This window comes from Typha latifolia, chromosome 5 (genome assembly GCF_019914945.1).
Source record: "Typha latifolia isolate L0001 chromosome 5, TyphaL0001v2, whole genome shotgun sequence".
Taxonomy (NCBI): domain Eukaryota; kingdom Viridiplantae; phylum Streptophyta; class Magnoliopsida; order Poales; family Typhaceae; genus Typha; species Typha latifolia.
In genome coordinates this window covers 3,267,492-3,295,291 of record NC_133090.1, presented here as the reverse complement: position 1 = coordinate 3,295,291, position 27,800 = coordinate 3,267,492, and the positions used below count along the sequence as shown (strand labels likewise).

The 27,800-nt window shown below is 38.7% G+C and overlaps 4 protein-coding genes and 1 long non-coding RNA gene across 5 annotated transcripts; 3 read left to right on the top strand and 2 right to left on the bottom strand.

Moving 5' to 3' along the window:
• Positions 1–23: 23 nt before the first annotated feature.
• LOC140789818 (ABC transporter I family member 19-like) lies at positions 24–3,551 on the bottom strand. Its single transcript, XM_073139665.1, has 6 exons — positions 3,174–3,551; positions 2,116–2,276; positions 1,909–1,960; positions 1,371–1,507; positions 562–648; positions 24–481 (listed from the first exon to the last, which is right to left on the bottom strand). Exons 1-6 carry the CDS (start codon positions 3,313–3,315, stop codon positions 194–196), a joined length of 867 nt encoding a protein of 288 aa, XP_072995766.1. The 5' UTR covers positions 3,316–3,551; the 3' UTR covers positions 24–193.
• A 3,087-nt stretch (positions 3,552–6,638) lies between these two features.
• LOC140788235 (uncharacterized) lies at positions 6,639–10,322 on the top strand. Its single transcript, XM_073137414.1, has 2 exons — positions 6,639–8,393; positions 9,819–10,322. The coding sequence occupies exons 1-2, from the start codon at positions 6,849–6,851 to the stop codon at positions 10,203–10,205; spliced, it is 1,932 nt and encodes a 643-aa protein (XP_072993515.1). The 5' UTR covers positions 6,639–6,848; the 3' UTR covers positions 10,206–10,322.
• A 703-nt stretch (positions 10,323–11,025) lies between these two features.
• Positions 11,026–14,298, top strand: LOC140789964 (uncharacterized). The gene is made up of 3 exons (XM_073139899.1): positions 11,026–12,470; positions 12,608–12,874; positions 13,786–14,298. Exons 1-3 carry the CDS (start codon positions 11,253–11,255, stop codon positions 14,092–14,094), a joined length of 1,794 nt encoding a protein of 597 aa, XP_072996000.1. The 5' UTR covers positions 11,026–11,252; the 3' UTR covers positions 14,095–14,298.
• Positions 14,299–15,483: 1,185 nt separating this feature from the next.
• On the top strand, positions 15,484–23,290 carry LOC140789846 (uncharacterized). The gene is made up of 2 exons (XR_012109264.1): positions 15,484–15,639; positions 22,019–23,290. It is a non-coding gene; the product is annotated as an uncharacterized lncRNA (long non-coding RNA).
• On the bottom strand, positions 20,087–27,682 carry LOC140789845 (phosphate transporter PHO1-2-like). The gene is made up of 15 exons (XM_073139700.1): positions 27,342–27,682; positions 27,163–27,216; positions 26,854–27,097; positions 26,383–26,755; positions 26,196–26,244; positions 25,609–25,683; positions 24,325–24,454; positions 22,981–23,101; positions 22,023–22,272; positions 21,776–21,880; positions 21,627–21,671; positions 21,361–21,513; positions 21,000–21,281; positions 20,779–20,915; positions 20,087–20,702 (listed from the first exon to the last, which is right to left on the bottom strand). Exons 1-15 carry the CDS (start codon positions 27,603–27,605, stop codon positions 20,612–20,614), a joined length of 2,373 nt encoding a protein of 790 aa, XP_072995801.1. The 5' UTR covers positions 27,606–27,682; the 3' UTR covers positions 20,087–20,611.
• Positions 27,683–27,800: the final 118 nt, after the last annotated feature.

Here is a 27,800-nt window from a genome sequence, read left to right as displayed (position 1 = left end):
TCTACAATCTCAACACTAGAAACGATAAAAGGCTTTTCTTCTTATTATCATTATTGGCAAATAAATGGAATACAATTTAAGACGTTTATTAGGAGTAGAGTCATACACAGAAAGAAGAAATTTATAGTTGGAACACTTAGAATATTGAGTTATGGACAACCTCGAAACAACATATAAAATAGTTACGGAGTAATCAACGATAGTAGGCCATATGTCGGGATGATCTAAATGGAGATGAGCCAAATGGGGAGGTACCAGTGGATTTGATGGAAGGGGGAACTGACTCTTTTCTTGGAAGTTTGGTCTCAGATCGGAGCCATGACTCGACGACTGAGAGCAGGTTGTTGGCACTTTTCAGCTCGTGTACGTTGGACAGTTTTGCAGACCTTTTCAATTCACCATCTTGGATATAAGCCACATCAGTGGCCCATGTCTCCAATCCGTCAAATATATGAGTGGCATACACTATGGTAGCTCCTCTCTGCAATGAAACTACAGAGGTTAGAAAATTGGAAAATCTTGGACAATAATTCAAAATTTTGCAAATGATCCAAAATTTACCTCTTCACATTCTTCCTTGAAGAACTCAAGCAGATCCATTCTTGTGACAACATCTAGATCTACTGTAATTTCGTCAAGCAATAGAACCTGCATTCCTTCCAGAGGTTCAGAAGTGCATATATAATGGAATATATTCTTCGCAAGTAAAAAATTGATCACAGTCATGCTTAATTAACTAAGCCTCAAAAACATATGCCAGTTAGGAATTTCCATAGATTTCAAAAAATCAATAAAAGCTACAGGATATATCTTTACACCACACAGAAGAAATGCTCCCACATCCTCACTGACATTACATTCTCCACAGACTAAAAAACAGAATACACAGTCCAAGCTCTTTATGTACAGGCATAGAAAAACTGACAGGACGTATATCTATAGAAACTTTTAATTTTTTTTAATTTTTTGTTCTCTTTTCCAGCTCTCATCTTGTTAAGAAGACAATACTTCTAGATAATCTGCACTAGACAAAAATAGATAATGGATGATAGAACAGGTAAGAATAATGGAAAGTTGGTAGTTCATAAATATCGACTTCTAGGTACTTTAAACCTACTCCACTTCTCCACCAAGAAATTAAGAGAGGTAAAATATCTGAGCAACACCATTGCTATCAAAGCAGGATCTTAATTCTAAATCTTCCATGAATTTGGTTCCCTTGTTACCTTGTTCTTACTTTGCGGCATGTCCATGGATTAATTATAAGATTGAGAATGTAGTTTCTAAGAAATATATACTTAAAGTTGTAGGCAAAACTCTGGATCAACTATATGCTATTGACGTCTGAACCACCAGCAAAAATATTTTACCTTGTATGGATGAAGAAGACCCATGCAAATTTGGACACGACGACGCTGCCCATCAGAAACTTTATGCATACGCCAGTTCAGATCGATATCAAGCAGATCAATCAGCTTTTCTCGCCTAACTGGATCGATCCCTTCAACTGCACATAATTCAAAGCACAAGATCATTTGAGTTTCTAATCTCATCCAAGCCTTACATTTGTTTCAATTATAAGAGTTTACCCATGAGAAATACAAAACTAAATTCTAAACCTGTTAAAGGAACGTATTATTATACAAATTCAGCATGAACTCATGGAGTTTTTAACAAACATAAACAAAGAACAAGAGCAAATCAATATTAAGAGGTGACAACCAACACATGAAGCTGAGGCAATTGACACTGAACCACCAAAACTACGGAACATATTAGAAGGCCTAAACTTCTCTCTGATAGTTTTATCATTAAAAATTAACTTATAAACATAGAAGATGTATTCTCAATATAGAGTACTTCATAACAACTAGGAGCATAACGAGCATTTTTGTGTCATTAGCATACCTCCAAAAATCATGTGCTCTGCAGAGAAATCACCTTGCAGCGGAACATCTCCCTGACAAAAATTTAGCATAAGACAGATTATTGCAATAATCACATATTAATATATAGATCATTTATCACATATGCATCATATTCTGCCAATTGACATTTCTGTTCAGATTATACGTCATACTTTGACTGAGAAATCAAGTGTTTCAGAAAACTCACAGCAGAACCAATGGTTCTACTCCAAGAACCTCCTAGGTAGGCAAGGTCACCATTACAGACAAGTTGTGTGTCATGAAAAGCAGAGCCATTAAGAACTCGCACAACATCTCTTCCACCAACCATGTGTTTCCCAGCTAGAATCTTTAGCAACGTGGTCTTGCCTGCAGCAGACGAGTGGTACATAGTTTAGATGTGCAGCATCAATCTATTTTATGTTGCTATATCAAAATAATGAGATGCACATCATCCAGATGCCTAAAATTTCCTTTTCTCATCAAAATGTCTTTAGATTACCTTAAAACCAGGCCAGCAATTAGTTCAAATTATGCATATATCACAAGGCAAAAGCAACTTTTGAGGCAAGGCCTTGCCAGATTGCTGGTACCTTCTTTTACTTGTATGCTCATTTAGAAGGAACAAATGAAGAAAATAACTAATCCATGTTTAACACATTCTTTTGCAATTCACATTTTAAAAAAATCTTACGGAATAATGGATTCCATTCAGATAAATGCATCTGTTAGAACTCTACTGGTCTCTCTCTTAAGAAGCTCTACAATAATAAATCCTATTACATCTCCTTATCTCATTCCGCAATCAGATCTGCAATTAGGTCTCTCCCAACTAAAGATGATTTCTCTACTGTAATAATGTTGCAGTGAACATCACCTATACTCCTTCACTACTGCAACATTTCGACTTAATGCCAGACAATCATTTCTATGAAAAGTGTACCACAAATGATCAAGAAAGTCTACTCTTTTAGAACTTCAACAACCGTTCGAATGTTATAGATCACATTGTGTACTTATAAATTAGAAGAAAAAGGTAAAGAAGCCAGCATACAACAGGATAATCCATAGCATAGAATCCTACAGAGCTAATGGCTCCCCAAATCTATTCGAAGCAAATTATTCAAAATTAGATATGCCAAAAGAAGCTGCGTCCACCAACTACGGAGATCCTCGGCTCGATTAACAACATAACGGTATCGATCCAACTTATTGGAAACCAAAAATAGAACGGACTAGGGTTTCAAAACACGAGATTGGTAGTACCGGATCCATTGGCGCCGACGAGGAGGCAGCGAGAGCCCGGAGCTATTTCGAGGCTAAACTTCGCGAACAGCGGCGGTTGCCCGTCGTAGGCGAAGTGGAGGCCCGACACCTCGATCCCCGTCGTCTTCCATCCCTCCACCATCCTCTCTCTCTCTCTCTCTGCTCTCTCTCTCTCTCTATCCTCGTTGCTTTATTGCGAATAAAGACCGACTCTTATGGGAATGTTGAGGAAGCTATCGAGGTGGCTATCTGAGAGCCGAGCATTCCACTCGCCGGCTTCGCGCTGCCAAGTCTTTCTTTTTACAAACCAAACCCCGTGAGATCGTTTAATTTTTCTCAGGCACGAGTGATCTAATTTTCCTCAGAAAAATTCATTTTAGCTCTGTAAATTATCGGAATAATTATAAACTAAACCTTTTTATTATCCATATATTGATATAGACTTAAAAGTTTTCTTAGATCACACGTCGAGGTAAAAAAATCAATATATATATATATATATAAATAGTGATAATTTAGGAGGCTAAGTGAAATAAATTTATAATTATATTTAAATTTGGTCTCCTGAACCTTTATACGTGACACATGTACATTAAAAAAAACCTAATAAAGTGCACTTATCGATGCAATTTCGGATGCACCCAATAAAATAGACCAGAGATTTATATTTTAACATGCCTCTAATTGTAATTACCAAGAATCACTCCTATTAATTGAAGTGGTTATCTCAGACAACCGCCTATGTAAACTATTGATTATAGGTGAATTAGGCAGATAAATGAGTTTGGAACAAACTTATTTAAGTACATTCTATTATACACTTACCTCTTTGGCCAAAAATTAATACATTTACCTCTTTGAAAACCCTAAATGTTAGAAAGAAGCGAGTTAAAATGATAGTTTTATTTAAAAAATAATAGTTTGAAAAATAGTTATAATATATTTTATAATTGATGGATAAGGAGAAGAGAGAGAAGGTGATTGAAATAATAGTAACTAAAGGGATGTATTTTTAAGGATAAAATAATAATTGATAAATATAAAATATTAGATGAAAAATGAGATGAGAGAAAAAGTATCATCACACCGGTATAGATTTAAATAGTTATTTACTTATTATACCAATATAAAAAGAAGTTTATACTAAGATAAATATATTTTTACGAATAATAATTCCTAGTGATTGAAGCACCACCCCATCATCCAGTATGTCCACTCTATGTCGAGACCCTACTCGCTAGGGTTTAGCACCAGAGATTTTATTCCTCCCCTTCTAGAGAGTTCTCTCTTGTTGTGCCAGTGAGGTTTCTTCTTTCCTCCCCTAGCCACGAGCTAGGAGAGAGAGGACTGCTTCTTCCTCCTCTTCCTTTTTCTTTCTCCCTTACATTGTAAGAAGTGTCTTTCACTACTAGTCATAGCCACTGTTCCACCTTCTCTTCGATGTTGTCGCACGCCATCCGTCATTGCCTCCCCTCCTCTCTCACCTCCACAATGCTATAGCTTAACACCACGATGCATCCACTACAATCATTCTTCCTCCCCACGCCCTTGTCCCATAAACCCTTGCCGATGCCACTCCACTTCGCTTCCCTCCGCCGCCCCTCATCGCATTTGCCATCTTCCTTCTACTCCCTTCCTAGCTAGATTTGGGTTTGGATGTAGTCCTCCGCCAGATCTGAGCTCGTTGCCTCCCCTCTTGTTGTTGGATCTGTTGTCGTTGCCGCTTCTTACCGTTGCACCTCACTGCTGTCGCAGCATCTCTTCTCCTCGCCAGATCCATGCCTGCAGAGTTTGGATGTTTTTTGGTTTTTTTTCCTTTTATTTTTAATTCATGTCTCAAGTGGGTGATCTTCCATTGCCTCCATAGATTCTTCTCATGACTAAATTTTGGACTGCTAGATGGACGGAACCTGCAGTTATTGGGCTAACAATACTGAACGTGAGAGGCTCTTCGCTCCTAAGAATCTCTTAGGCTGTTTTTCACTTTATTATTATGTTTGTGCCCTCAGACTTGATCCTTTGGATTAAATTATAGTGATGTTTAATATAAGTCAAGTGTGAAGCTTATGTCAAAGAGCTATATGGTTACCGAACTAGATTAGGGGTTCTTGAACCAATTCTAAGAACACCCTCTAAACTCAAATCAAATAAGAGCTTAGGGCATAAAACCACATGCATCTAGTAAAGGGCTTCTTTATTATATAATCACCAATAACTTACTTAATAAATGACCTCAAAGCTAAGTGCAAGCGAAGCAGAGGGAACCAAACAGCAACTTGGGAAGTGAGTTGGTAGCACTGTCAACCCACATCTCTCTGCAAAAGAAGCTCCACCATGCTTGGTTTTGTAAGCTTTTTTTAATGCAGTAAGAGGTAGAAAAGGCTCAACTTTAACAAGCAAGGCCACATGAGCAGCGTGGAGAATAAAGTGTTAACGTTGGGCTCTCATGTGATTGAGGGAGACACAATGAGTAAAAAGGCTAAACATTAGATGGAGGTCACATGATAATAAAGTTTTATAGTTTGCAATCATACATTATTAACCCACTCTTAACTTTTATACAAGCTAGGTAGATTATGTACATATGGAAAAATATATTTAGGCATCGTTCATTTTAAAAATAATTTCTTTTCTTATTGTGCAATATAAAACTCATTACTTCATAATAATAACTAAATATTATAATATAAGATAAATACTATTTATCAAAATTACATCTTATAACACGCACTAATTAAAGAGAGAATTCAGCATTTATTGGTAAGATTTCCTTTTGCCTTTTGAATAGAGTATTGCAAAAAGAATTAAGGTCGAGAAGCGGATCTCAGCTTAGTATTAGCATAGGTAGCAGCACTAGTACCTGTTATGGAGGAGGCAGTCCAGCTAGGCCGAGAACAAAGCAATTCAGAAAAGAAGATCTTTCCGGAGGCGACTCTATGTTCCACGAACCTACTTGAACCTCACAAGTAATAACCGGTCGACTACTTTATATCAAATTAAAAAGTATTTACAGTAATTTTATAAAAAAATGTATTTTTTTTCTTCGCTTTATATCATATAAAAAATATTTACTACACTCTTATTGTAGAATACAAGTGAATATAGAAACAATTATTTTTAATATAAAAATCTTATTTTATGAATAACAAGTAAAAACAACTATTTTAGAATTGACTTTATTGCTAAACCGAGCGAGAAACCTTATAGTTTACCCGATTTTAAATTTAAATTGTAATTTGGATGGAAAGTAGCAATTGTAATTTGGTCTGAATTAGGAGGTTAATTATATAAGTCTAAAATATGGCTAAATCACACGGGGTAAAAATGTCATTTCACTTATATTAAGTAAAGCCATAAGTCAGTTATTAACCTACCTACCTACCCACACTAAGAATGGCAAACTAGTGATTTATCGTAAATTATAACTGTCCCTCTTCATCTGAAATTTAGATTTAGTACGTAGAAACCTTCGACAGTTCATCTTCTCTCTCGTGAGTCAGTCGTGTCACCTTCAATGGCGTAAACTATCGAAGGATATCGACGTCCCCATCTCTTCTCCGAGTCGCAGCCATGGTTTCTCTCAGTCACCACCAACCCATCCCGAGGATTTCTACGCAAATTTAGAATCCCTCCCTCCCATTGTGTTAACTATTTCATCGATGAGTTCAACTGTATATGAAGGCAAGGTTTAAGCAAGTAGAAGGTAGAGAGAGAGAGAGCTCTCCCATGGAGATGGAAGACGTCTCCGTCTCCATCTCCATCTCCAAGTACTCCCACAGCCCGGCTCACCTCGCCGTCCTCCTCCGCGACCACGCCTCCCTCCGCTGCATTGTCTCCTCCCTCCCCCCTCTCCCAAAAGCCGGAGAGGTTACCACCGAGGAGGAATCCCTCGCTGGCGAGCTTACCGCCGACGCCGTATCTGCTCTCATTGACCGCCGCGACGTCCCCCACCGCGAGACCCCTCTTCAGCTCGCCGTCCGCCTCCGCGACCCGGTCGCCGCCGAGATCCTCGTCTCAGCCGGCGCCGACTGGTCGCTGCAGAATGATCGCGGGTGGTCGGCGCTGCAAGAAGCCGTGTGCGCGCGCGAGGAGGCCATCGCCTCGACCATCGCCCGCCATTACCAGCCCTTCGCCTGGGCGAAATGGCGCCGCCGCCTTCCTCGCATCGTCGCCTCCATTGCGCGGATCAAAGACTTCTACATGGAGATCTCCTTCCTCTTCGAGAGCTCCGTCATCCCCTTCATCACCCGCATCGCCCCCTCGGACACCTACCGGATCTGGAAGCGCGGCGCCGAACTCCGAGCCGACATGACCCTCGCCGGCTTCGACGGCTTCCGGATCCAGCGCGCCGACCAGACCATCCTCTTCCTCGGCGAGGGCAAATCGATCGAAGAATCCGGCCGGGAGTTGCCGCCGGGATCGCTAATTGTCCTCAACCACAAGAAGAAGCAGATCGCCGACGCGCTCGAAGGGGCCGGGACGCAGCCGACGGAGGAGGAGGTGGCGCACGAAGTCGCCTTGATGTCGAAGACTAACATGTACCGGCCGGGGATCGACGTTACCCAAGCGGGACTCGTTCCGCACTTGAATTGGCGGCGGCAGGAGAGGACGGAGATGGTCGGGGATTGGAATACCAAGGTGTACGACATGCTCAATGTGATGGTGAGCGTGAAGTCGAGGAGGGTTCCCGGGGCGGCGGTGGAGAAGGAGGAATTGGCGAGGAATGGCGACGAATTAGATGAGGTGTTGACGGCCGAGGAGAGGATGCAACTGGAATCGGCGCTCCGGATGGATAATCCCGAAAGATTGGATGAATGCAATGGCAATGGCAACGGCGAAGGATTTGGGAGAGCTCAGAGTTGCGAATCCAATAGCGTTGCCAAAGAGAAGAAGACCTGGTTTGGTTGGAGTAGTAAGAGGAATTCCAAGAACGGCGAAGGACATGAAAAAGATCACAGATCTGAGCTTGGAGAGGATGATTTGGGGAAGGGTGATAAGAAGGAGAAGAAGAAGAGCACATTGTTAGGAGAACAACAAAATAAGCATGAGAGTGAGTACAAGAAAGGATTGAAGCCAGTGTTGTGGTTGACACCAGATTTCCCTTTGAAGACAGAGGAACTGCTTCCTTTGCTTGATGTCTTGGCAAACAAAGTCAAGGCAGTGAGGAGGCTCAGGGAGATGTTGACAACCAAGCTGCCTCATGGCACATTCCCTGTAAAGGTACCAATTTTATCTATCCTATTTGCACTTTGGCTTCCTTAATCAGTTTCATTATGCCCTTCAAGATGAGCCCTTGTTATTTATTTATTTTTATCGTGGACTTAAGTAATGTTATTGTGCCATGCCTGGCTGTTAGCAGTCATAATTCTCTTATGAAAATGATAGGGGGAAAAAAAATATTTTGTTCCAATTTTGCGGTCTAATTAGAATGTTTGTGTTGCTTTATTAGGAAGTGTTTATATCCTTTCATTTTGATATTCTTTAGGTTTGCTAATAGTGATTGAAAAGATTTTCTTCTTTGGATGCTTGCTTTCTATGAAAATTGAAAATATCATTGTCACTACCATTGTTTATTTGGATTCATGACGATTTAAGAAAGGCCTATTATATTTGTTTTGGAGTTGCGTACAATTCTGTGACATGAATCTTGTGATGAATTGTTTATCCAATTCCTTGGTATGCTACTTGCATTATTTTCATCCTCTTTACTTTCCAGGATACTCTGCATTGCTGCTTAGCTTTCGTAAATTTCTGAATACATCTGGTTGGCCTATATCTGAGGCAGCAAATGGATCAAACTTTGAAATTTCTCTTTTTTCCAAGGGAAAGTTATTAACATCACTACATCAGCAACTTGCAAAATCTTCCTGGGATATGTGATCCACCCACACAGTCTCCTACTGGTTTGCGAGAAGCTCAGTTTGAGCTTGTTTTGGTCCTAAAGCAAGTCTTTCACAAGCTCTAGTTTTATTCTTATCTCGATCTCAGGAATGGAAGAATGAAATTTGTGAGTAGGTTCTCCTTAATTCAGAAGGCTTGGCATGGATATAGTAGTGAAAGGAGCTGATCTTGAGCACCTATTGAGCCTCATCTTGATTTAGATTTGGTGTGTCATGCATTGTTTGACAGGAAAGGAATACCCGCTGGATCTCTGTGATCTATGCCAGAGATAACATGGCATAGATCAACCAAGTAATCAACTTTTTGTTTCATTTCCTTATTTCCATTGTTATCTTGTTTCTTCCTTTGTCTGCTTACTGTCCATTTATTTGGTTAGTATAAAGATTATATAACATTGATGACTATGTTATCCCTTTCTTTTCTCTGACTAATTGGAACAATTTGGTCTTAAAATAAAATAAGATGACTGCAGACCTAGTCTAGTTCATACCCATAAACGGTCATGTCTCTTTACAGTTCTAAACGACCTCAATCCACAAAGAAGATAGAAGCTGATTCTCATGCACCTGTGTAGTTTATTACTAACTTCAACAGTCTACTAAGTTCTTTCCTTTGTTCTTCTTCATAATGTTTATTTTATTGGCTCGTTGTGAAACAAAATCTTAAAATCAAAGTTATTCAGAACTGAAAACTTCCTTTTTACTGAGCATCTTACTGAATCATTATCTTTTTTATCAATTTCAGATAGCTATCCCTATTGTTCCTACAATTCGGGTCCTCATCACTTTCACAAAATTCGAAGAGCTACAACCATCAGATGAATTCGCTACTCCAGTTTCCAGTCCAACACATTTTCAGGAGATCAAAGCAAAAGAAACAGATGCATCTGTATCAGGTTCATGGTACTCGTGGGTGAGGGGAAGTCATGAAGTACAGTCTAATGACAGCGAAGATCGAACCTGGAAAAACGATATCGATCCTTTTCATATACCTTCTGACTACACTTGGGTCGATGCCAATGAGAAGAAGCGTCGAATGAAGTCCAAGAAGGTAAAGAGCAAGCGTGGAATGAGTAAGAAGCAAACTTCCAAAATTTCAGAAGACCATCAACTGTTGGATGGCTTTGAATGATAAGTAGCAGTTTAGGTGGCCAGATGTTATTCATCATGATGTTGCTAGTATTTACTGCTTTCCATCCATTTGAATTTCTTTTGAAACGGAAATCGTCAATGGCCTCTTATTTGTTAATTCATTTGTTTTGTTTTGTTTGTATGCATATATATATATATATAATTTGTTTCTAGTTTTCTTCTAGAGAGTATTTCCCAACCAATGTTTGACTCCAATTTAGTCAGAAAATGGAGGCAAAAGTAATACTAGTTGGAGAAATGTCCATTTCCTATCATTCACTCCTTTTGGTTTATGGATTAAATCCTTTTATCATTTTCTGTTAATATTAACAGATTTATGCCGTCAAGCTTTATTCTTATCATTTTTTGAAACATATACATATTTTTTTAGTAACAATTGATTTTAGTTATACGACCGATGACAGAGATATTGAAGTTAATATTTAATAAAAATTTCACTCACTATAGTCTGAGCCTACTGTCAAAATTTTAAAAGGATTCTTTCAATTGTCTAATATTTTATATATCGGAGAGTATTAATTATTTTTATCCACTCTCTTATTACATAAAAAAATATAGTTGAATTCGCCCTTATGATTCGAATCAGAGTTTACGATTTTATAATAACACCGACCATTTGGAATTGAAATTTTTTTCTGAGTTTTTTTTATAATAGCATGATTGTATGGTTAGAAATTAACAATATTTATTTCTATATTAGATATACATATATTTTTTTATAATAAAATGAGCATAATTTACATAAATAATTCGCATAAAAACCTAATTTTATTGTTAAGAAGAAAATTCCGTAAGTTTTCAAACTTCTCGGCGGCAAACGTGGAATTTCCAAAGGAGAAGAAAAAGTAAAGAAATGAATAATAAAAAATGAAGAAAAAAAAAACGAAGCTTACCGTGACAAGCAAGGTGCCAACTCCATCGTAATCACTCGTTCACTCTTTCTCTCATAGCTAATGAATTTGATCGCCTAAGTAGTAAGAACGATAGTCATAGCACTTACGAGAGAAGAAGGGACGACGAAGAAGAGATGCAGGACGTCTCTATCTCCGTCTCCAATTACTCCCACAGCCCTGCCCACCTCGCCGTGCTCCTCCGAGACCACGCCTTCCTCCGCCGGATCGTCTCCCCCCTCCCTGCTCTCCCAAAAGCTGGCGAGGTCACCACCGAGGACGACTCCCTCGCCGGCGAGCTCACCGCCGACGCCGTCTCGGCCGTCATCGACCGCCGTGACGTCCCCCTCCGCGAGACCCCCCTCCACCTCGCCGTCCGCCTCCGCGACCCGGTGGCCGCCGAGATACTCGTCTCCGCCGGCGCAGACTGGTCGCTGCGGAATGATCGGGGCTGGTCGGCGCTTCAGGAAGCCACGTGCGGACACGTGGACGCGATTGCGGCAATCATAGTCCGCCACTACCAGCCGCTCGCATGGGCCAAGTGGTGCCGCCGCCTCCCCCGTATCGTCTCCTCCCTCGCCCGCATCAGAGACTTCTACATGGAGGCGTCTTTCCGCTTCGAGAGCTCCCTCCTCCCCTTCGTCGCCCGCATCGCCCCCTCCGACACCTGCCGCATATGGAAGCGCGGCGCCGATATCCGAGCCGACACGAACCTCGCCGGCCTAGACGGGCTCCGCATCCAGCGATCCGACCGGACCTTCCTCTTCCTCGGCGGAGGCAAAGAAATCAAAGAATCCGGCAGGCGATTGCCGCCGGGTTCGCTCCTCGTCCTCGACCACAAGGAGAAGCAGGTCTGGGACGCGCTCGAGGGAGCCGGGGCGGAACCGACGGAGGAGGAGGTGGCCCACGAGGTTGCCTCGATGTCTCGATCCAGGCTGTTCCGGGCCAAGGTCGACGCTTCCGACGCGGAGCTGACCCCCCATTCGAATTGGCGGCGGCAGGAGAGTACGGAAATGGTCGGGGGTTGGAAGACGAAGGTGTTTGATATGCATCGTGTGATGCTCGTGGTGAGGTCGAGAAGGGTCCCCGGGGCGCCTATCACCAAAGAGGATCTCTTCGCAGCGGACAATGAACTCGATGCTGAGTTTGTGAAGGATGATTCGAGGGATACGAGAAAGGGGGAGGAGGAAGTCAAGAAAGAATTGAAGCCCGTATTGTGGTTGACTCCAGATTTCCCTTTGAAGATAGAGGAGTTGCTTCCCATGGTTGATGTCATAGCAAAGAAAGTAAAAGCTGTGTGGAGGCTGTGGGAGGTTTTGACAACCAAGCTGCCACAAGGTGAATTCCCCTTCAAGGTACCTGCTTTTGTTCTTCTAGCGCTATGATTTCGCTAAGCTTCCATTATTAATGTCCTGCTTTTGATCAAGAATGCTTATTGTGCCATGTACAAACTGTTTCTATATGTTCATACTAATTTGCTTCTCTAATTAAGATTGCGAAGGATGATTCTGAGAATACGAGAATCGGGAAGGAAAAGGGAAAGAAGAAGAAGAAGAAGGCGCCGCAAGGCAAACATAATAAGGATGAAAGTGAGTACAAGAAAGGGCTGAAGCCAGTTTTATGGTTGACATCAGATTTCCCTTTGAAGACAGATGAGCTGCTTCCTTTGCTTGATGTCCTAGCAGACAAAGTCAAGGTTGTGAGGAGGCTCAGGGATGTTTTGGCAAACAAGCTACCCCAAGGCACATTTCCTGTCAAGGTACTTAAGGATTTGTTATACTGGCACTAGATTTTCATTTATTATTTTGATTATGGGCTTATTTTCTGATCAACGTATGCCCTTCTTTCTTTTGATCAAGAACCAAGTTTCCTTGCTTATTATGCCTTGTTTAACAGTGGTAGTTTTCTTATAAAATGGTTAGGCATAATATATTTAGTTGTTAACTTTGCAATCCTCATTTGTATATTGCTGACTTGTTGTTTCTTAGGAACTCAGAGTCATCTCTACGTTGTTTGTTTTTAAAATCCTTTGACTTTTATTCTGATCATTGCCATTTTCTTTTCTAATTAAGATCATACGTGAAATGGTACTTGGTATGAATCTCTCAGCAATGTTTGGCACAAAGATCCCTGGGTAGTACTCCGATGCATTCGGTTCGCTAAATTCACATCATAGTTCTACTTGTATCTACAAATCTCTGTGTTCGATTCTCCATGAATTTTTGATCTAATCTATACAAATTCTCCTGGACTTGTTGATTGACCATCCTCTCTTATTTTTCAGTTTTATTCTTATGTTCTATGCATCTATTCTTCTTCTTCCTTTTTCTTCCTTTTCTGTTTCTATGGACAAAAGCTATTGAATCAAGACTATTTGGTCCTAGATAATATAAATGATAGTATTAGTATCTACACAAATTGGTTTTTGATTCTGGCTGGTCTTAGATTCGCACTATCCAAAGTTTCTCTTTGGACTTCATACATCATAAATGATTTCATTCTCCTCTGTAGTCTGTCTTGCTGAATTCAACAGTCTACAGAACTAAATTTCACATATCTTTTAATTTCCCTTTTCTTCTTATGTTGGTTCTTGGTATGACTTCTTTATTGGGTTGTTTTAAATCCTAAGGGATGAGAATTTAACTGAATTGTTTGTGTTATGAATTTCAGATAGCTATCCCTATAGTTCCTACAATTAGAGCCCTTCTTACTATCACAAAATTCGAAGAGCGACAACCATCAAATGAATTCGCTACTGCAGTCTCCAGTCAGACACATTTCGAGGAAAGCAAACGAGACACAGATGTGTATGATACCGATCCTTTTCATATACCTTCTGACTATACTTGGGTCGACGGCGATGAGAAGAAGCGCGAAATGAAGGCCAAGAAGGCCAAAAACAAGCATGGACATAGTAGAAAGCAGTCGTCAAAGAGTTCAGAAGGCCAGCAACTCTTGGATGTTTTTACGAGCAAGTGAAAGAATGCTACATCTGAATGCATGCAGATCTTAGGTAGCAAAGAGGTTATTCATTGTTGATACTAATTTATATGAGTGATTCCATCCATTTTCCTTGTATATGTTTGAATACATCAGTTGTAAATATATAGTTTTCTTTACCCAAGTACTGTTTGAAACTTTGAAGGCAAACATTTATTGGAGAATGTTCTCCACTTCTCGGAACCTGCACTCTTCTTATTGGCAAGTGTAGACGAGGTTTTGTTCTCCATGATGGTGGTGAGAATTGAAAGATGGAAACAGAAATTATGAAGGACTTAAATATTACAGAAAGGGAGAGACGAGTCAAATTTTAGAGAAGTCAACTCCTAAGAATTAGGAATAAAAGAAGATTGCTTGAGTTTTTAATTCAAGGAATGAAGCAACATGGGAATGGTCAGATTCCCAATTTAATTTTTCTTAGAAAACATGGGAATTATTAAATATTTTAGTCATCTGACACATGATATGAGAAATAATAATAATACTAATAACAAATAAAAATAATGTATGGGTTAGTTTGGGCACATCATTGTATACTAATTTGACAGTTATAGTTGTGCCTGTTTAAATTATACTGTCTCTTATATTTCTAAAAATTATTAAATATGTGTGATTAATACATAACACGTGGATGGACATTCCACGAATTCGTCCGAACCAATCTGCACGGCATCAGCATGGAATCCATCAGTCCATGCTCGGGGTAAAGGTATTTTTCCGCCTCTCTCTTTCCATGGACTTCTGGAAGCTTGGTAGGCACTCACGGCATGTATATTCTTCAAACCGGATTGTTTTCGTGACCTTTTTTTTGGGGGTGATTTTTATACAATTATCATTGAAATATTTCAAAATTTTGTAATTGTTACTATATATTGACTGTTTTTAAATTTTGCCATTTTAATTAATATTTAACATAATGTCCTAATAGATTATTATTAAAATTAATAAATATATGTGAATGACAAAATACTTCATATTTTAAGTTTAGAATGTAAAATATTAGCTTTTTTTTAATCTCATAATATTAAGTATATTGGATAGTTTTTAACCTATTTTAATAATTTATGTAAGGGAGAAATAGTTTTTTTTATATATATATATATATCTAAGTTGTGTTTCAATCGCAATTAGTTAGACTTTACCGACAAAATGATGATATTTTCAGTGAGTATTAATTATGATATTCTAAAAAACTTATAGTTTTAATTTAAAAAATTTTCAGTGGCAATTACGTAAAAAAGCCGTTTTCCTTTTTTGAATGGAGTTTCCCGGCAATTCTCTCGCCTTAAAAAAGCATCTTTTTATAGCCAGAGTCTCTCTTTGCTCTTATCTTTAAATTGCAACTTCCATGGCCAATCTGAAACCCTTAACCCTAGAGAGACGTCGTCGAGCGCTCGAGGATGGAGGCGCTGGAGTGGTGGAGACAAGGGCCTGACTTCGAAGCCCTACAAAGCCCTCGAGGAATCCATGCTCAAGGAGAAAGGAAGCGGCAAAGGAGAACCCAATAAACCACTTGTTGATCCGGTAAACTTCTCATCTTGCCTTTAATCATGATCTCAAGTTTTGCCTTTTTATCTCTTTCTCGACTTCTTATTTATCTAAGACTAATCGCTATACTTGTGTATCTTGCACATTTAGATTGATGTTTCTTAGTTTTAGTTGATACTTGATAGTGTGTTGTAATTTGTGGCCAAGGGAGTTTTCGGACATGAAATTGACTATCTGATCCTATAAAACACGTCAAGCATTAGTATCATGTATGTGTAAGTAGGAGGTAAAAGGCAGTCCCTTCTCATCTTGGCTAGAGCAAATCAACATCGGTTACATTAAATTTTTATATTCTCAAATGGAGAGAGAGGAAGAGGGAAACTTATAGTTAGAGGAGAAGGGATTGTCTTTTATATTCGTCTCATTCCACCTCAAGGAAGCTCAGCGACCCTAGGAGCACCAGAAGTTGTAAGTATGTTGTGCAAAGCATGGTGCCACTGGGGGATGAAGCTAGAATTAAGAGAACTGCATGATTAAAATGTAGAAAGGTTGATAGAAAGTTCTCAATATTTGCAAAACCTTACCCCAGATGTTAATTTTATCTTTGTTCTTCTTTTCCCGGATCTATTAAATGTTTCTCAATGAGGGATGAGAAAACAAGATTGGCCCACCAAGATGAAGCTAACCTTGGCCTGCTTAGGACTATGGGAATGGGTAAAGTGAATGTGAAAGATTACATGCTTAATGATTCAATACTACTATGTGGACCTCTATGGTACATACAATTTATAAGCTGAATTGTTGACATAGAAATGAGCCATCAAATACTAGTTGCATTTGAATTTTGTTCAATTCCATATGGATGAAGATTTTCAAAAAGGATATCATCTCAATACTCGGGTTGCAGCATCATGTTGGTTATATTTGCTGTGGTTGGCAGGGCACCATGTATGTGAAGTGCAATTGGTTTCTGATGCTAATAGGACCAAATTCTTAACCGTTGATCCATGGTTTGAAGTTTCATCGAGACATTTTTTCTCTTGGTCCTATCCGATTTGAAACTGTCCCCAAAATTAGCATCCAACTGACACAACCCTCGTAATGATTTTAGTAGGATCTGACTTGAATCTAACTTGTACCTAACCCAATATCAATCTCATTGCTTACATTCAATTAGATCTTGTGTGAAGCATTGGAAAAATAAGATAAAGAAGGCTATTTATCAAAAGAAGTCTGAAACCAGCACTATGAATCTAGAACAGAAACCGTCCATAACTGACCAAAACGTTTCGTTTTTTAGCGTAGCCAAAACTGAAATCAAAACTTTGAACCATGCTAGATAGGATATCTTCACAATTTCAAAGAAATGAATGTTAGGGAGATGAGATAACCAAGTTCTTTCTTAAGCATTTGCTGTCCCAACATGATAAAAGAGTCACAGTGCAATCATTCATGTGCACGTTCAAAGTTTCAGACAGCACAGGAAAATAACATCTAATTGAAGTTCATGGTCAGATAACACGGCCATTATTTAGAGCTAAGAGCAAGAAAGAGAGACCGTTCTTCAGACATTTACATCTTAGCAAGAATAGTAGTAGAAATATTAGAGTCCTGCGGGTAGGATATTTCAGTGGGCAACAACTAAGATCTTCATGCCAGCACTGCAATGTCCAGGGATGCTGCAAATGAAGTGGTTGGCCCCCTTCTTCAGTGTAAATTTGTCATTACCTGTTGTTGCTGCCTTTGAGGGGCCTGTTGTCTTACAGCTTCTGTAGTCTGTAGCACTTACTGGCACTACATTGTGCACACCAGCTTGGTAGTTGAAAGCTGTCAGATTTCAAGTAATGATAGTGAGAAGAGCAACAACATTAATGATTAAGTTGCCCAAAGAAAAGTCGATATTTTGCAATAAGTAATCTTTTTCTCGACATTATTTAGATGCCTAATATGTGCCTAAGAAACTGTTATCATGTTTATAGTCAGTTGATTAGTCTTTTATTTGGAGGGACCTAAGTTTGCTATTGGTCTTCTGTATGAGTCTAAATTATAGTTAAGAAAGTACATTTTTGCATTAATTGGCCTATAATTTTCATAACAAAACCATCTATTGTATGACGTTTGTTTTAGTTGGAACTTTTAATACCAATTTCTTGAGAGTTGATATCATGGACATTGAGTCAAAAGAATCTCTCAGTTCTTCTAGAGTTTTCATCTTTGAGTTCTACTCTATTTGATTTCTGAAAAAGATTCCATTTTTGTGCTGATGAGGATACACATTTGGATAATTAAGGCGTAGAAAATATGGTCACACACAGAACCATATGCGAGAGAGAGAGAGAGAGAGAGAGAGAGAGAGAGAGAAACCAAGTGTATCGCCGGCAGCAAAGCTCTTCCCCTTGCTCCAGCTGTCATATGATGCTGAGAATCCCCAGCCTTGTGAATCTCCAACAATATGGGTTACGGCGAGAGTGTGGGATGGTGAACAAATGATTAGCAATAAGGCTAGTGCCATAAACTTAGCACAAGTGCCCCGTCCCATGACTTGTAATCTAAGTCTGGTGGTATTCTTTCACAAGAGAGTTCTAGTGTAACTGTCGAGCTTCTTGTATCAGCTCGCACTATAAATAGAAGATTTGATTGCTAGGATTCATAATATTAAATAGTTTCTTTTACTTTATTTCATCTAGCTTATCCTATTGTGAAGATAAAGGGTCCCCTTCGAAAGTAGAAAAAATTATAGGTAGTGACTTAGACAGAGTAAGCATTGAGAAGGAAACATAAGAGGAGAAATCTGTCACATGTGCATTACTGAAAGTACTGACTAAGGATGCAAGATTTGGATGGGGAATCAGGGATGGAAGGTTAGTCTTTCATGGCTTCGTGCACTAAAGTTCCAATAATCAAAATTCAGTTCAGGGTTTGCCACCTTTAACACATAGAGGACATGAGCATGAGATAAAAATAGTATTGGGTGCACCATGATAGAAAATCTCGGGAGAGCACAAGTGAATCAATTATGTCATTAGGTAATGCTTCCATTTCTTTATCTATTCTTTTGCATATTTTGTTAGGTATCAGGGTTAATTGTTGATGACATTCACATGAGGAGTACATTCACTAGCAATATAGAAGGATTTAGTACTATATGCTGACACAAATATGATTGGTGGCATGATCATTTGAAGTTGGAGAGGCTGAACATGTTTATTTGCCATTGTGACATCTAAAATATAATTTAGTCTCTATGTCCAAGCAAAGACTTCAGTCTGACATGAAGCTTCTTGTTTTGAGATATCGAGTGTTAGAACAAGATCTTAAACAATAGTTGGTAGTTATGGTGGGAATCTACCAAGCCACTAACTGAATCTGACCTAATCACAATATCATGTTAGGTAGATGGACTTGCTTCTTAAGTAAACTTAGTTGGCAATGATGTAGTTCCATGGTGTGAATCTATGGGAGAGCAACAACGTAATATGTCCATTAGCTAGTGTTAGAAATATTTGTTTATTCTAACTTGATTCACTTATTAGGTTATATGCCATTATAATGTTTTGTTGGTTTCTAACTTGGACATTGCACTTTAGCATGCCTAAAGATAGGAGCACCTTTTCATTGATTTAATGCAATGTGGAGGTGTAATATATTTTAATTTTGCGGGCTATCACATATTCCAGAGTTCAGGAATTTGCTTGTCACTCCATTGTTTGTATGGGAAGTAGGAAATCTGGGGAAAAGAACAAGAAAGATAACAAGTTCAATACTACCTTTTTCAAAAAGAAATGTTTTTCCAAGAAAATTTATTGTAGATAGTCCATAAGTTTCAGATTTTCAAGAATAATCCTCCCTTCAAGCGGATTCTTGGACATAAGGGAAATGGAAAAGCTGGACAGTCAAATGATACTATAACAATGCCTTTGAGTACTATAACCAGTTAAGAATCGTAAGCAGATGAGCCTTTTAGAATTTAAACAAGAATCCAACCACATCTGGTTTCCTAGCTAATCGAAGTGGATGAAGTGGAATCTTGTCCAGTTTTAGAAATTGTTGCTCTGCAAGCTGCAGAACATAGATTTATCAACTTCTGAATGAGAGATTTTGTACTTTGTTCAGGTTAGTATCCCAATGTGTAACTAACTATCACCATGTCCGAAACGGTTTAAGCCACTTGTTAGGGTCATTATGGATAGATCAAACTTGTATGAAATATAAAATTAATGTGCAGAATATATCTATAATGCACCATTGAGAATCAAATTTAGTTAGTTCGTGAAAGTTAGCAAATTTATAATTAGTTCTCTATCAGACTTCTTTCTTAGTTGAAGATATGGATGGTTAAGAACAAAATGGGTTGATTTCAGGTCTCTTAATTGCTGTTTCTTTATAAGTGGGTCAAGCATAGATTTGAATTTCCAATGCAACCTGGCTTTCTTGATGGACACTTTGCCACCTCTGGCTATGACACAGTTTATTGAAGTTGCACTTTCTTTGCATTTTCTGGAAAAATATTTCATTTATTTGACCTTTCTTCTTGATCTTACACACTTACGCATGCCTTATAAAGCACACTATCTTTAACAAGTTAATGGTCCACATCAGCTTGACAAGTACAATCAATACATTTTGGACAATCATTATTGAATCTTCAATCCATCAGTCTGAATTGCATATTACAGATGATTACAGTTAATTTACTGACATTTTCCATTAAGCATTAGAGATAGGTAACGACTGTTTATATTTCTTTCCAGGATATATTCTCTAACATTTTCCTTGTCAAGTTAATTAAGTTTATTCTGCTGGACCCTATTCTTTTCAAAATAGGAAGAAACCCTGTTCTTCACTGGATAAAGGAAACTTCAATTCCTTCGAAACTGGATCCACAAATCAAGCATAAGTCTCACTCTAGCATAACAGTCAAATAGGAAAAGGCAATCAACTCTTGGCCTTTGTTACCCTGTGCTTCCATTGAAGCCCTTAATTTATATACAATTAAGGAACTTTCCTCTCATCCATCTGATTCCATTTCGCGAAACGGTAGTGGCACATTCTTCACCGCCCTGAACTTCCCAGCGTTATTCAGGTGCTCATTCTCCAGCCTTCAGATCAAGTTAATAACTGCATTAGTCTTCTTGAGCAGTGTAATTCATTCAAGTAACCATGAAAGGTACCTACCTGTAGAAGTTCCAGTGTCCACGTCGAGTTATCTCTAATGAAGCTAGCAAGAAGTCGACCATGCGGTGTTCAACATGCCCTAGGTTGAGGTGCATCACACTTTCGATCCATGCAAGTCTAAGAACAAAATTTAGAGCCTGCAGAAATACAAAAAACATGTTTGTGTTGCTTAGTTTCCACTTTCTATCATTACGTTAGAGATGCAAGATGGTTAAACTTACAATAGAGACATAGTAGATGCACTTGTTCTTTAAGATGAGCTCATCCCTGAGCCATGCATTCTTAGACCTTAGGTCGAAGAACCCCCAATCTTTAACAAAGTCCCAGTACAGCTGATAAAATGTCGCTGCCGTCGAAGATATAATGACAGCAGCCAGCCACAGAGGTGTAGGTTCCATTGCATACTTCATTCTCACAGCAGCTGCCACCATTGCAGATACGTATTTTCCACCATTGGCGAGATGATTGATGTCGTACCCTTCCTCCATGTATCTCCTGATACACTAAGAAGCAGGTAACATTGCCTCAGATACCTAGAGAGTAATATACTGGATCTATGTAGAAACTAGTGAAGTAGCTTACCTGCATTGCCCTCCAGTAGTATGGGAGAAATGAGATGACATAGGCCAAGAGCTTGTATTGGTGACTGCGGGTACAAGTCTCGTACGAGTGAGTTTTGAATCCTCCAGCCATGAAGTAGCAGGCTGTGAACTCCATGTGCCTTAGAAGTGGGATCTAATTTACCAGGGAGAATATCTTCAGCAAGTATGTAGGGAGACAAGCCAAAAATTACTGTTGACATAAATTCTAGTCTCCTGTTTTTTTAAGTGTTCAAGGTTTAGACTTACCTGGCTGGTTAATTGGTCAGCCATGAAGAAATCCACCATCAAGACCTACAAATGCATCAGTTTCTGCTTGATTAGCGTCAGTGTGTCATATATGTTTCTTTGAGATAATATATATCATAGGAAAAGAACTAGCAAGATGTGATGCTTACCTTGTAAAATGGGGAAAGTACGATATTGCGAAGGACTCGTAGTAAACAGTAGCGTGTCGATCGGTAGAATACATTAAAGGGACAAAGCAGTAAAGTCATGAAAAGCTGAACAAAATGGAACCAAATACAAGAAATAGTTAGAGCGTGCCTTGTTGTGGCATTGCCTTAGGGCAATGACATAATAATAATTAGCAATTTTTTAATGAGAATTGATTCTTTGATTTCTTTTTCTTTTTTTCTTAGATACCAGTAAAAGGGCTCCAGGTAAAGCATCGGCATGCTGTGAGGAGATATTAGTCGACCTAAGAACGAGATGGATCACCATGGCTCCGACAACAGTGGTCATGAACGAGGCACATATAAGAAAGGCATCCCTGTGCTTTAGAGCCGTGGTTGACGAGAAATCAAATATGAAGTTGTGGTTTATTCTGGTGCTTTTCCACATGAAAAGATTGCACCCATACAAAAATATATGGAGGCTCAGTAGCGCAACCATGCTGCACAAGTAGAAAGAAAACACAATTGAGTGTTCGAATTCATCTCCCCATAATCACAATTTTAAGGTTTGTATCCATGCATATAACTACAGTCGCATTCATCTCCATGTTCTAGTCATTAGAGAGGCCAAAAAACAATGTAGATCATTTGCATCACTCTACAGTGAGTCAGTGAGTCCTTGGTTGTTTGAATTCACTACTGTTATGAGAGTGGAAATAAAGTGATAGCAGATACAGATAATATATTATGTCAGAATAGTGCTGGAATTTCTCAGAATCTTCTCAGTGGCTAGTTGGGCTTAGGACACTGGAGAAAAAGGTGGGATCTATATTCTTTGTGTTTCTGTGACCATTCTCCCTGTTAGTGGGTGGCTCTGATTTGGATAGTGGAAGAATGTTAATGGAAAATAAGGACAGGATTGTACTAATTAAACTGTTATCCATGGTGGGTTCCATAAGATGCTGACAGGCATTGTCTTGTGGTCCCAAAAGTTTGCAGACTTTGCTAGGGTTCATATGAATCAAAAGTTATATATAGTGAATTGCTGGGTGTTTTCAGATACAGTTGCCAACCACCATGCCAAAAGAGAAAAAAAATTTGAGCAAATGTCAGAAAGCAATGGAAGGGATGAAGAGCATGTTCATAGAAATTGGAAGATGGTGGTAAAAAGGCATGGAAACAGAAGTCATTGGATTCTTTTTGAGTACCTGAAAACAGGATAAATTGTTTCCACGTAACCAGTTTCAGTTGAGGAAGAGAAAATGCCAGAGAAATGAGCCAAGATGGCGTATACGGTGAACAAAGTTACAAAGCTTCCTGTGAACAAACCTGCAACATACAAAAAAGAACACCACCTTTATTGGGTCATCAGCATAAAGGAAAAAGAAATGCAAACAAATCTTGTTATTGTAGATCACCTCCTTTGTAAGGGACAGTTGGTCAAGTTGTATCAATTTATGATAGAAATTATGAATTTAATTACTTCTCTGCGGACATAAAATTTATATTTTAACTGAATGTAGTGTTATATGTACTTGATTTGAGCCAGTTCATAAAAAAAGGCTAGCATTTTTTTATCTAGTTTATTATTAGATCACCTCATTTGTGTGGTTTCTCATATTCCTTTTGGTTCAGGAAAAAGTAGATAATTCTCAACAAAGAATTAAGTCTAGATATCCTAGAAAGTATTGCTTGAATCAGTTCAAATACATAGTGAACCAGGAGCTTGGCTGAGTTCATATGTCTCATTATCTTATTCAAGCATTCGAATTAACTTATGCATGTATCACTGTGACTAATAACAAAATGACCACTAGATGAGGAAGGAGAATAAAATATTTATCTGAATATTGTACTTTATCCATATTTCCAGAGGAGCGAACCCATCTTCGGTAGGACAGCGAATTGAGCTAGGGTTACAGTTGACTTTTTTTGTGTCATTGAATCCTTCTCAGAGATGTCTCTATTATTATTATTATTATTATTATTATTATTTTTACCCTTTTGCATTTTGATCTCTCCTATGCTTATTACATCAGAGCTACCTAGTTAGCTGACTTCAGCTCCTTTTATTAAATAATAATCAGAAAAAGAAAGTGCTCCCCTTTCCAGATTCTGGTAGGGCAAGCAGAAAGTGGGGATGCCACTCAATATTGGACTAAGTTTGTTTAATCTTAGTTGAATTCATTCCTACCATCCATTCATTTTGAGATGATGCTATAAATATATATAATTTATTCTTTTGTTTGATTTCAACTCGCTTGTGTAATCAAAACACTTAACCCCCAAGTGGTCCAGACTGAGTTACAATTAGTCAACCGATAATAAGGATGTGAAAAGACTTTAAGCTCCATAAAAATACAGTATGAGAATTTAACAACTTACTTATATGATAAAAGAAAAATATTAGGTTAAAATCAAGCTAAATCACATGAGGTTAAGCAAAGTTTAGCCAAAAGGTAATAAAAGATGCAAATTGGATTGTACTGCTTGAATCTTTTTTCAGTATTAATTCTGAATAGAATGTATCAAATTAATAGTTATTATCTTACCCATAAAGAAGGTGATCATGTGTGAGTCCTTGGGCTGTTGAGGCCTGAGAAACTTCATTGCCTTCTTCCTGTCATTACCAGCGAAGTGCTTTGTGAAAATGGATTCCACCTCGTCTGCCAGCTTTACCACCTGCTCGAAATTAATTTTCCTTCTGCTGTTAAGCTTTTACTAGTGTGGGATTACATAAGCCTCCACCTTCTCTACTACTATATATTTATCTATCATGACAATAAAGTGAACTCGATGGAGAAAATTAGACCTCCCACCAAAGCAAACTCTATGTTTGTTATTAATTATAATTTATTACCTCCTTTAGCTTCCATGGATTCTCCACTAAGTAGACAAACTCATATGTGCTACCTCTGATAAATACTAAGAGAAATTTATTAAATTTTTTTACTTTTGTTATCAGGATATTTACTATTCGGCTCCTGTATTATAGTTACCTTAAGTTAAATTTGCCCTAATAATAGTTGACGAAGTAGAAAATATTTTGTTACTTTTTAAATAAAAACTAACAAAACCTAAATACCTCTCATTTGGCTTTAAAACTAGCTCTCTATTTTTTTTTTATCTTAACCTTAAAAACTTATTCAAGAGGATTAAAGTCTTTTTTGCATCTATAATTACTTTAGTTCATCTATATAAGAATTGGCTATTAAGAAAAATACTCTTTTTAAGGCATTTTAAGTAAAACGCTAAGGTCAAAAAGCAAATAGGTGTGACTAATAAAATAAAATTAAAAAAAAAATATATATATATATATAAGATGAAACATGCGAATAATAAATATTCATATGATCGGGTGCGGGTGCGGATAATAACAAAAGCAAAAAAAAAGTGATACTTTTGATAAGTTTCTCTAAATACAAATGTTAGAAGAATAATTTATACTTGTTACACGACATAGTACCAAAGCCAGTTTTATTGAACGTCGTTCAAACTATTAACAGTATGCTTATATATTGTTAGCTTGTTGGTTAATAATTTAAGTTCTTGGATCAATTAGTTATCTAATATGGTACTGAAATCTGATTTCTTAGAAGTCCGGAGTTTCAAAACCTCGTTTTAGTCGCACATGAGTTAGTCCATTACTTAAAGCAGCTTAAACTTTTGAGTCAAATGATTATCTAACATAAATATCATCAACGTTTTATTTTACTTTAACTTAAACTATTGGATTAATTAGTTATCTATCAAAGAATAGAGATGATCACCTTTGTACATATATATAGGTGAACATATGGTAGCATAAGAGGATTAAAAGGAATCCATACGCATACCTTGTCTGAGCTTATAAAATGTGATCTTTTCACCTTCTCTGAGAACGCAGTCGAACTTTGTTGTTGGTTGGATACCTACACATATAACATCAAAGATACGTCCAATTTCAGTTAATTCTATTGGACTACTACGTCATTTGTTATAATGCCCTTAATGCAAAAGAAGAATGTTACGGCACTAAGAAGCAACCAAAAGACTAAAAAGTCGACAACAAACAGATCTCCTACTCTATCTAGTCTTCTTGTCGTTTCCTATTCTCTCTAGTGAACAAAACTTGAACAACATACATATCATCCCCTAGATTTCACGTGAAAGACATACGAGTATATCCTACTGTGAATCAATTCACAACTTCCAACTCAGCTGTCTAAAAATGGACACCAAACGGATCTCCACTAAGGGTTATGACGACAGGTGTTAGTAGTGGGTTGTTCCATAAAGGTATTCACCTTAGACATCTCCACTAACAATATATGAGAAAATAGAAAAAAAAAGAAAAAGAAATTTAAATCTTGTTCTGAAAATTATGGCCACTGATTAATTTTTGGTTTGTATTAATTAATCTAGGTTAATTATACGTGAATACCTTCTCAAATTTCTTCATTATCTTGGTAAAAGCCACCATGTTCAAAGAGCTGCAATCAAATGAGAAGCAGCGTAAGTAACGATTTGACGTCAAAATAGTAATAAAAACCACGTGCTGTGCATGAACTTAACCTACGTGATTCAATAGTAAAATTTATTTATTAGTTTTCTGATCTTTGGCTACCAACCTATATTTCTTGAGCAGTCCTAGCCCTCGGTAGAGCTCAATGAAGGCTCCGCGGACCATCTTCTCCGCGTACTGGATCTTCTTTCGGTTAATATACTCGCCGCCGCCGCCGCCGCCGCCCCCTGATCCTTCCTTCCTCGAGCCGTTGACGAGATCTTCCCAAATCATGGACGTGACGGCGGAGATAGTCCTTCCCGGAGTTGTCGCCGGGATGTCGATCCTCAATGATGCCACCTTCGGCTTCGCTCCCTTCTTTGTCTTTCCCCGAGCCGATCCGATGAAATTCACTCCGTTGCGCTCTAATGCGGCTATCACCTCCTCCGCCACCGGCATGCTCTCCGATTGCGATTGCACATCCATCTCGTCAACGCTTTCTATAAGTATAATCATAATAATAATAATAATAGCGTAAGCTATTAAAGAACTCAAAACCTCGAGCCAAAAAATTTAAAACGCTAGGTAGATGTCGCACCGGAGATCACCGAGGAGGGGGAGCTGAGGCCGGACAGAAGGCGGCCGGTGGATCCCGGGGATGGCGGCGGCCGACGTTGGTGCTGACGTCGGCGGTAATCATGGAATATTTGCTTAATCTCAGTAAGAATCTGTAGCTGCTTGATTAGAGCTTCGCCGCGCTCGCAGAACTCGGCCTCCTTGGTCGCATAGAAGTTACTCACTTTCTCTAGCTCATCATCCAGTTTTTCCAAGAACTCCTTCACCTATAAATATAATCATATATTACATCATAGACGTACAGATTAACAATATCAAATTAGTTTCCTACCTCATCATCCCTCGATTGAACTAGTTCCATCTCGTACAAGCTTTCTTCGTCAGTCTTCAAAAGATAAGAAACCGATCAATATATATGTGTGTGTGTGTGTGTGTGTGTACAAAAAGTCAGTGACTACACCATTGCCACCCCGAAAACAATGACGAAACTAATCGATCAAGAATAAGTACCTGGGTATGGTGGTGGTGATGGCGAGACGAGAAGCGGTTGGTGAGAGCGCGAATGGGGTCGAGAAGGGAGAACCCATAGCCATGGTGGTGAAGGTGGTGGTGGTGGTGGTCGAAGTCAGAGGAGGAGGAGGGGGAGGAGAGGGACGAACGGAGAAGAGAGAGCTTAATCTTCTTGACGTGCTTCTTGAGGAGTTTGTAGCTGACGAAGGCTTCCTTCCATTCTGGGATCAGTTGAGCTTCTAGCTCACGCGAAAACTTCACCATGATTGGATTTGCATGAGGAAGAGAGGAAAGGTAAGAGTAAGGAGGCGAGGAAGAGGAAGAAGAGGATTATATATAGAGCGGGGGGAGAGAGAGAGAGAGAGAGAGAAAGAGAGAGAGATGGAACATAGAAGGAAGGGAGACAAATTGACAAGAAAATTAGTTTAAAAAATTGAAGACAACTGGACTGCTGAAGTG

Excerpts from the sequence above, each read along its gene's own strand:
- LOC140789818 (XM_073139665.1), bottom strand. The coding sequence starts at position 3,315 with ATGGTGGAGGGATGGAAGACGACGGGGATCGAGGTGTCGGGCCTCCAC. Across the intron at positions 2,277-3,173 it reads CGTCGGCGCCAATGGATCCG|GCAAGACCACGTTGCTAAAG; the intron begins GTACTACCAATC and ends CGTCTGCTGCAG. Across the intron at positions 649-1,370 it reads GTCTTCTTCATCCATACAAG|GTTCTATTGCTTGACGAAAT; the intron begins GTAAAATATTTT and ends GAAGGAATGCAG.
- LOC140788235 (XM_073137414.1), top strand. The coding sequence starts at position 6,849 with ATGAAGGCAAGGTTTAAGCAAGTAGAAGGTAGAGAGAGAGAGAGCTCT. Across the intron at positions 8,394-9,818 it reads ATGGCACATTCCCTGTAAAG|ATAGCTATCCCTATTGTTCC; the intron begins GTACCAATTTTA and ends TATCAATTTCAG.
- LOC140789964 (XM_073139899.1), top strand. The coding sequence starts at position 11,253 with ATGCAGGACGTCTCTATCTCCGTCTCCAATTACTCCCACAGCCCTGCC. Across the intron at positions 12,471-12,607 it reads AAGGTGAATTCCCCTTCAAG|ATTGCGAAGGATGATTCTGA; the intron begins GTACCTGCTTTT and ends TCTCTAATTAAG. Across the intron at positions 12,875-13,785 it reads AAGGCACATTTCCTGTCAAG|ATAGCTATCCCTATAGTTCC; the intron begins GTACTTAAGGAT and ends TATGAATTTCAG.
- LOC140789845 (XM_073139700.1), bottom strand. The coding sequence starts at position 27,605 with ATGGTGAAGTTTTCGCGTGAGCTAGAAGCTCAACTGATCCCAGAATGG. Across the intron at positions 26,756-26,853 it reads CCCCTCCTCGGTGATCTCCG|AAAGCGTTGACGAGATGGAT; the intron begins GTGCGACATCTA and ends TTATACTTATAG. Across the intron at positions 21,672-21,775 it reads TACTTTCCCCATTTTACAAG|GTCTTGATGGTGGATTTCTT; the intron begins GTAAGCATCACA and ends ATGCATTTGTAG.